Raw genomic sequence first — 9,294 nt, forward strand, 5'->3', positions numbered from 1 at the left:
CAGCAGAACATAAACGCCACAAAGGCTAAAATGCCACCACTTCATGAAGCATTTGCAAGGTGACTTAGCGGCCCAGTGAGTTTCACCTGTTGGACAAAGCTGTGTGCGACGTGGCTGATACGGTGGAAACTTCACTAGCTTTTCTTCATGGCTCCGAGTCTAAACAGTGAGATTTCGGGAATGTTTGCAGTTTTACCCCATGGAAGAAATTCTAGTTTCTCTCTCTTTCTCACACACACACAAACACACATACACACAGAGCAGAGGTTTGAACATCTTCGTCTATACATCTAGGATGCAACAGGTTTGGCACATAATTTAGCTCTTTGAAGAAGACATATTTGAGTTAATGGAGATCAAGAAAACGCTGTCTTCTCCCTAACACTCACGTGGCATGTGGGAGGATGAGCTCACACAGGGGGATGAGCTCACACAGGGGGATGAGCTCACACAGGGCGGCAGCGATTGTTGCATCCTCTCGGTGAGACTGACCAGCGTCAGCACAAACACAGCGTTTGGTGCAGGATTCAAGACACCAGGCATGACAAAAATCGTCCCCTTATCCACAAGCAGGGAGCTCATCAAAAGTCCCCAAGCAGCGTCCAGGCTTTGCAGGGCAGGGAAGCAGGGTGGGGCCGGGCAGGACCGAGGGCCTTATTGATGTGTGGAGTCTCAGGCTGGAATCCTGCTCCATGGGTCTTTGTGTGTGCAGGAAGCACATATAGCCAAGTTGGCAGTGCCTGGTTGTGTGTGTGTGTGTGTGCGTGCATTTGTTAGAACTTTGACCCTCATCAGTTCCAACAAGAGAGGGTGACAAGATGACTAAGGCCCATCAGTGTTGGCAAAACAAGTTTTTCTGACTCTCACCAGAAGAATTCCACACCCTTGTTGAACCCTGTTTCCTTGGATGGGGTACATTTAGTCAATAAATGATTACAGCGGGCTCAGTTCCCCACTGATCTGTAATTTCCAATCCGCTGATTGGTCTGTGAAGTGTTCAGCTGTAAGTGCATATGGGCGGGGGGTGGGGGGATGAAGAAGTCTTTCTTCATCAAGCTGTGATGTCCCTACAGTGTGTCAGTGTCTCTTTACCTTCAGGTCTCTGCACAGATGGGCTTTCTTGCTGCTGCTCGCATGCCAGGGTTTGGGATTGACTGGCTAATCCGCTGCTTGGTATATGTTCTGTGCAAGGTTTTTCTTTTCTGCAGAGCTGAGAATCACCGTGTAAAGTCTAATTTCCCTTTTGTACACAGGGATGAGTAGGTCTGAGTGCTGGAATGGCCCATCAGTCACTTTAGTACTGGCGACCTGCTGTGAGCTCACAGGACGGCCGGTGTGGCCACTGATGCTCACCTGCCCTTGGCCACACCACGGATGGAGAACCTGGCGAGTCCGTGTCGCCTGGAATGTGAGCGCCAGCCTGCAGCTTGCAAACATGGCACTGTCGGCCTGGCCGTCTCTGGCTTCTGAGTGCTGGGGTCCTGGGGTCCTGGCCTTATCGCTTCTCCTTCCCTCTCCTGCTCCCCACGCAGCCCCTGCTGACTGTGGACTGAGAGCAGCTGGGCAGAGCATGGGGCTGTGTTGCAGGGTCAGCCTTTGTGAGGCTCCCGGGTCAGCAACGTACAGAATTCCAGATGTGGGACTGAGATTCCTGAAGGATTGGCCGGTCTGATTCTCCTGCTGCTTTCCGGGGAGGGGCAGCTCATGGGAAAAGGGAGATAATTAACATACTGTGAAGGGCTAAAGGGGTCCCTTTTACATTATGTGCGTTCTAACACCGTTTTTAAAAGTTTAGGTAGAAATCAAGTGTTCACACTGCCCTGCCTTCTAAGGCAGCACGAGCTCGTCCCTCATTGGCAACAGGGGAGGCCGACCTGATGATTGTAGACAAATGTGTATCAATTATGTTCCAGAGTTGCTTCAATAGATGTTGATCATATCTTCTTGGATTCCTAAAACAAAACCCCACATGGGCAGTGTTAGATCCTCCCTTCTCTGTCCAGGATCCGAGACGCTAAGTCTCAGGCCGAAGCCAATCCCACAAAACCATCCCTGGGAGCAGCCGTTCCGTCCTCTCTGGCTTAGTGTGCACCAGGATCCTGCTGTGCCCTCATGGAGCTCCCACTTGCTATCTGGACAAACTCGATTCTGACACACACTGCCAGCACCACCACCAGAGGCCAGGACACAGAGCCAAGCATTTATTTTTACATATATACTTTTTGAGACAGGGTCTCACTCTGTCGGCCAGGCTGGAGTGTGATGGTGTAATCACAGCTCACTGCAGCCTTGACTTTCTCTGGCTCAGGCAGTCCTCCTGCCTCCGTCTCCTGAGTAGCTGAGACTACAGGTGCTTGCCACTATGCCCGGCTAATTTTTGTGTTTTTGTAGAGACAGTCTTGCTTTGTTGTCCAGGGTGGTCTCAAACTCCTGGGCTCATGTGATCCTCCTACCTCGGCCTCCCAAAGTGCTGGGGCTACAGGCATGAGCCACTGCACCTGGCCCAAGCTGTGCATTTATTATAGGCTTAAGATATATTTGTTGAAGGGAAGAATAGCAGAGAAAAAGGCTATGATGGTGAGGAGGGCTGGAGAATTCTTTTTCCTGATGGGACTCAAGGCATTCTGGGTTGCCGGCAAGGGTAATGAAAGATGCCACAAGCACCACAGCTGGCTCTCTGTGCAGCTGACACAGCCCGTTTCCCTGAGCTCCAGCTGCTCTGGAGCTGGTGCCTGAGAGAAACAGGTCCACATTTCAGCTCTTGTGTGGCCCTGGAGTCAGTCCTGTTTTCATGCGCCCGTGACTACGACTTCCACAAATCTCTCAGGCTCCCTCTAAACTGAAGTACTGTTGGGAAATAACTTATACACATTTGTCTGCAGTAAACAGGTTGGCCTTATACGTTGCAGATATGGGAATCTTAAAAGGCAGGAATGGTATGAGCACCTTGTTTTTATCTAAACTTTAAAAAATTGTGGCATGATACACATACTGTAAAAGTTAACATTTTAACCATCTTTAAGGGTACTGTTCAGTGGTGTTAAGTACATTCACATCATTGTGTAGCCACCACCACCACCCAGGACCTTTTCATCCTCCCAAACCGAAACTCTGTTCCCATTAAACCCTCACTCTCCGTTCCTCTCCCCCAGCTCCTGGTACCCACAGTTCTACTTCCTGTCTCTGTGAATCTGACTACCTAAGCCCTTCATAGGAGTACATGTTTGTCTCTTTGTGACAAGCTTATTTTATTCAGCAAAATGTCCTTAGGGTTCATCCACATTGCAGCAGGCGTTGGGATTTCCCTCATGTATTTATGGGCCACAATCTGTTGATCTACTCATCACCAATGGACGCTTGGGCTGCTTCCCCACCAGGGCTGTCGTGAACGATGCTACTAAGGATGTGGTGTGACAATCTCTCTCCAAGACCCTGCATTCAATTCTTCAGGCATCTACGGAGAAGTGCAATTAATGGATCATATAATAGTTCTAGATTTAATTTTTTGAGGAACTGCCATACTGTATAGAATAATGTTAAGTCCATTATGTTGTGACAAGTATATATTAAATAATAATATACCTTTGAAAATTAAGATACATTTAATGTTAGAAGGTTTTCAGATCTGATTTACTGATGTGGTCAATACATTCATAACAGCCAGAATAATCTATTGTGATATTGGCATCAGCAAGTTAGAGAAGGCTGTCACAGCAGCAGGACATTGCCCCGTAGACATTGTGCATGTGATATGGAGACCCTAACTTGGATACGTTCCTGTTGCTATTTTAAAGAGATGCTAAGATCTCATCCAGTGAGCATATGAGAATCGGGGGGAGTGAAGAGATGGCCTGGCTGCAGATATGTGAGCCGACGGAGAAGGATAAAGGAAAATACACTTTTGAGATTTTTGATGGCAAAGATAACCATCAACGCTCCCTCGACCTGTCTGGACAAGGTAAGAGAATTCTTCTTTAGCATTTAATAATCTCTATTTAGAAATCCATTTAGATGCTGAAGGGAGGGAATACGATATGAATACAGGAGACAATATGAATTTACGATTTTCATTTAGAGAAAATGAAAAAATCACTTTATTCATTCTTTCAGTATATCAGTTTTCATGAACCAGATTCACTGGTAGAATATTTGAGTGAATAAATAAAATCTGAACACTGAAATGGTTACTAACATAAGAACTATTTCCTTACAGCTTTTGATGAAGCATTTGCAGAATTCCAGCAACTCAAGTAAGATTTGTGTATTTGGTTACTATGATATCATCCTGGGGGCAGTTGAGTCCCAGTCAATTTGGCTGCATGTGGGAATCTGTATGGAAGCCTGGGTGGCCCAAAGAAAGAGCCATTCCTGGGACAGAAGTGGCAATTTAAGCAATGCAGTATGTGGAGGGGTGGGCATTCTCCTAAACCAGAAATGCGTTTATCAACGGACTGTCCAGGGTCATCGGAACCCCGGATGAATTTCGAAAATCATTATTGTAAGAGTTGAAGAAAGAGGAAAGAAACACGCAAAGCAGCTTAACAGTCAAAGACAGGTTTATTTTGGAGAATAGACCTGAGTGGTGCTTCTGGCAGATTTCGGTCAGAAGCACTTTCTCTTACAGACTAAGGGTATTTAAAGGTTCTGGTTCAGGCTAAGAATGTTTCTGTGTGAAGGAGAGTTTTTTTGTGGGGTTGGAATGCCTCTGGTTGGAGGGGAGGTTATCTAAGGGTTGGAATGTTTTTGATTGGAGGGTAGGTTATCCCAAGGTTGGTATGTTTTTCGTTGGAGGTGTCATTTGTGGTTTATGGTCATGCTGACGTTAGCCTTTAAGCTGATGTTTTTGAGCTGGACTTAGGCGATTTCTAATCAAGGAAAACTTAAAATGGCGATGCTAGTCCAAGATGGTGATGCTGCTGCTGTCAATTATCATCAGTCTGCACATTACACAGAGCAACTTTTTAAGGAAAATTCAGGGGGTTTTCAAATGCACGATCGAGTTTTCGCACATCCAAAGCTGACCACAGTCCTTGGCCTGTGCTAGCTTATTTAATAAACATTTGTTGATTGGGTACAGGGATGAGCAAGATAGATCAGAAACTGACAAGTTCCAAAAATATCTCAAGTCTCTGGTGAATTTGTGGAAAAAAAAAAAATCTCTTCAACCTGTGAACTGGAATGCTAAACTTTTCTGTGGGTTTTAGCATCTGGATAATAGGGCATTTTCCACCTCAAAATGGGCAGTGGGAACCATCAGGAAAAAGCGATGATATCCATGCTGGGATCCTGTGATCTGAACGTGTTCCTCTAAGAGAATGCAGACGTATTTCCTTCTTTCTTTTGCTCTCATCGCTAGTGAGTCTCTCAGCTGTACATTTTGTTGGAAGTACTTTCTCATACTCTCTTTTTGTTCTCTCCTCTCTGTCCCCTTTAACTTTTAGAGCTGCTGCTTTTGCAGAGAAGAGTAAGTACCTGTTAGATTGTAACCAGGATGGTAAATTGTTTTGGGTGGGGCAAAAAGGTCTATATTTTAGAGTACCAACTTTGTGTATTAAATAATAACCAGCAACCCCCCACCCTGATGTAACAATGCTAGCAACACTGCACCCTGTCCTGGAGCCCCACGTCCTGCACTACTGGTCCCTGCACTGCTTTTGGCCTTAGCCCCGTCACCCCTCGGGCCCCCACTTTCACTCCTGTCCTCCGTCTTCCCTTGCAGAATCTGCAGCCCAGACACCCAGGGCCCTTTCACTTTTCTTTCCCTTCCCTTCCATTCCCTTCTCTCCCCTCCCCTCCCCTCCCCCTCCCCCTCCCTTCCCCCTCCCTTCCCCCTCCCTTCCCCCTTCCCTCCCCTCCCCTCCCCTCCCCGCCCCCTCCCCTCCCCCTCCCTTCCCCTCCCCCTCCCTTCCCCCTCCCCTCCCCTCCCCTCCCCTTCCCTCCCCTCCCCTCTGCTCCCCTCCTCTCCCCCTCCCCTCCCCTCCTCTCCCCCTCCCCTTCCCTCCCCTCCCCTCCCCTTCCCTCCCCTCCCCTCCCCTTCCCTCCCCTCCCCTCCCCTCCCCTCTGCTCCCCTCCTCTCCCCCTCCCCTCCCCTCCTCTCCCCCTCCCCTCCCCTCCTCTCCCCCTCCCCTCCCCTTCTCTCCCCCTCCCCTCCCCTTCCCTCCCCCTCCCCTCCCCTCCCCTCCCCTCCCCTCTCTTCCCTTTGCTTCCCCTCCATTCGCCTCCCCTCCCCTCCCCTCCCTTCCCTGTCCCTGTCCCTTTTTCTCTTCTCTTCTCTCTTTTTCTTTTTTTTTTTTGACAGAGCCTTGCTCTATCACCCAGGCTGGAGTGCAGTGGCGTGATCTCGGCTCGCTGCAACCTCTGCCTCCTGGGTTCAAGCGATTCTCTTGCCTCAGCTTCCTGAGTAGCTGAGATTACAGGCACCTGCCATCATGCCTGGCTAGTTTTTGTAGTTTTAGTAGAGACAGGGTTTCACCATGTTGGCCAGGCTGGTCTCTAACTCCTGACCTCAGATGATCTGCCCACCTCGGCCTCCCAAAATGTTGGGATTACAGGCGTGAGCCACCACGCATGGCCAGGAACCCTTCACTTTCTGCCCAACTCGGACAGACGCAGCTCTCCAGGCTTTCAGTCCTTGGTGAATTCTTCACCCTTCAAGACCGGCCCCTATCTCACATTTCCTCTGGAGTGTTTCACCCCCGGCCCCTTCACAGAGTCTATTATCTCCTCACCTACCTTCCCTTGGCTTTGGTTTATCCCTCAACTGTCAACATATAAATCTTTTTCTTTGGTGCTCTCTCTCCTGGGCATAAACTCCTCCCCATGTTCACCTTGGTACCCACTGCTGCTTACACGGCCCCCGCTCGGCGGGAACGCTCCACAGGTGTTTTCCCAACTGAGGCGCTTTCCCTTTCCCATTGCAGATCGTGGCAGGTTGATTGGCGGCTTGCCTGATGTGGTGACCATCATGGAAGGGAAGGTGAGGATTCTAAACTCGGCCAGGGTGGGGTGTCAGCGCGGTGCAGTGCACGCAGCCCCTCCTCTTGGGGCAGAGCAGAGGGAACCCAGCGAGGGGCTTCTGTGTCCTCACTCAGCCTGCAGGGAACCCAGAATCCCCCCCACTTTCCTGCCCCTCCTCGACGGCCTGGGATAACCCCTGTATTCTCCAAGGAAGGAATCGCGTAACATTCTGAATCCACAAACCTGTGGTCACAGGAACACATCGTGCCACTTGGGCACCTCAAGGCAGGTGCTGTGGCTATGGGTGTTTCTAGGCCCTCAGGGTCTGCCGGGGTCTGGTGCCACATGCCCCTGTGGCCATTCACCCAGAGGAGCAAGTGCAGGACGAGGCGGCCACACCCGCCGTGGCCTGCCTGCCTGTGTGAAGGTGCAGGCCCCCTCTTCCCATGTGAGAGAACACAGCTTTTACTACACGGAAGAAGAAAATCGCTGCTCCCACTCTCAAGGTCACTGTGGAACACATGGTGGAAGCCGCTTACTGGAGTGTAATTTGTTGCCTGTCAGGAGAATTATTGATATCTAATTGATACTTCTCTGGTTGCTTCAGTGGGTCTAACTCAACGTCACAGGGACAGAGATACTTGAGAGAATTTTATTAGGCCAGAAGACAAAAGTGTATAGACTTTTTCTTTAGCAGTTAAAGGAAAAGCCTAGAGAGCCTTGAGATGTCATCTTAGGATGTAATTGAGAAATTAGCAATCGTTTCACTTTATCCTAGGCTGAAAGCATATTTTAACTAAGCTTCAAGAATGCATTTTTTTTTGCCTCCGGTTTACCAGTTATAAGACAATATATTCATGGGGTCCGCCAGAGGAACTGGTAAGAGGGACCCATACGTCTAAATAGATAGGAATTTGGGAGCAGGCTGGATATATCTACTATAAAACATAGAGCTTAATTAAATTACTTTCAAATTAGTTAATTGACTTAGGCTATGGGTAAAAGCTGAGAATAAATAGGACATGTGCTCACTGATTTTTTTATGAGCTCCCCTGTGACACAGTGAACCTGTTCCCTACTGTCCTCTGGCTGCTCTGTCTAGAGTGGTGCTTATGTACATAAAGCCTTGTTGCTAAACAAACAATTGAAGGACCAGTACGTGTCACTGAGTGTGACCTGGAGCACACCGTCTGAGGCGGTGATAGGACTTTCCCTTTTCTAACTCTTCCTTCTCCACCAACCTCTTCCTTCCGAAGACCTTGAATCTCACCTGCACGGTGTTTGGAAACCCCGACCCCGAAGTGGTTTGGTTCAAGAACGACCAGGACATCGAGCTCAGCGAGCACTTCTCGGTGAAGGTGGAGCAGGCCAAGTACGTCAGCATGACCATCAAAGGCGTGACCTCTGAGGACTCGGGCAAGTACAGCATCAACGTGAAGAACAAGTATGGCGGGGAGAAGATCGATGTGACGGTGAGCGTGTACAAACACGGGGAGAAGATCCCGGACGTGGCCCCACCCCAGCAAGCCAAACCCAAGCTCATCCCGGCGTCTGCCTCGGCGCCAGGCCAGTGAAGGCGTTTTCCCGGCCTGGAGAGGGGAAAATATGCTTGGCAGAGACAGGAGTGCTGTGTGTTTGTTCCAGAGGAGCAGCCGGCGTCCGGTGGCGTCCTGTGTGGGCCGGTAGTTGATCACACATTGTGCTTTTGATTTTTGCGTTTGGTGATGATTATACCCGTCTAAGGGAGAAAGCTAACATTTTCCACAAGACAGAACAACATGTTTACACGAGGGTAGACGGCAGGCACCTGACAGAGAGGGGGTTGGCAGATTACACACTAGCATTTGCACGGGTGTGGGCACATGGGCGTGGCACCCGGACGTGTGGAGCATGTGGCGGTCTGTGTGAAGCCGCCGAGAAGCTGCCGTGCTGCTCTTTGGGAGCTGCGGGATCTAGCAGCTCTGAAATCTTGGCTGTGGAGCCTTTGAAGCATGTGTTACCTGGTTAAGCTTGTTTTTTCTTGCTTTAGGCAAATAAAACTTTAAAAATCACCTTGTTGTGGTTTTCCTGTACCAAATCACACCTACCTGCACCTGCTCACCCTCCTGGCTTGTTTAATTATGGGGTATCATGCACTTTCATGGCTGGTGGGGTGCAGACAGCGCACTCACACTCCAGAGGGCAGGGCATGATGAATCACACCTCCAAAGCCCCTCCGACCTGCGGGGCGGGGCTGCCAGCCCCAAGTGGCACCCAAGACAGCACCAGTCTTAAGAAGTGTGCGTTTTGTGCAAGGCTTAGAAAGGTCACCTAGTGATTATACCACAGGGAAAACAA

At 49.5% G+C, this 9,294-nt stretch overlaps 1 protein-coding gene across 2 annotated transcripts in view; it reads left to right on the forward strand.

Moving 5' to 3' along the window:
• Positions 1-9,008, forward strand: part of MYOM2 (myomesin 2) — a 103,040-nt gene extending 94,032 nt beyond the window's left edge. For both annotated transcript variants that reach the window (XM_005562519.4, XM_074000212.1), the window contains exons 33-37: positions 3,795-3,958; positions 4,214-4,250; positions 5,442-5,464; positions 6,921-6,976; positions 8,214-9,008. In XM_005562519.4, the coding sequence (XP_005562576.3) occupies positions 3,795-3,958; positions 4,214-4,250; positions 5,442-5,464; positions 6,921-6,976; positions 8,214-8,531 (598 nt within the window). In that variant the 3' untranslated portion in view covers positions 8,532-9,008. The remainder of the gene's footprint in view (positions 1-3,794; positions 3,959-4,213; positions 4,251-5,441; positions 5,465-6,920; positions 6,977-8,213) is intronic.
• Positions 9,009-9,294: the final 286 nt, after the last annotated feature.

The sequence above is a fragment of the Macaca fascicularis genome, chromosome 8 (assembly GCF_037993035.2).
Source record: "Macaca fascicularis isolate 582-1 chromosome 8, T2T-MFA8v1.1".
Classification (NCBI taxonomy): Eukaryota; Metazoa; Chordata; class Mammalia; order Primates; family Cercopithecidae; genus Macaca; species Macaca fascicularis.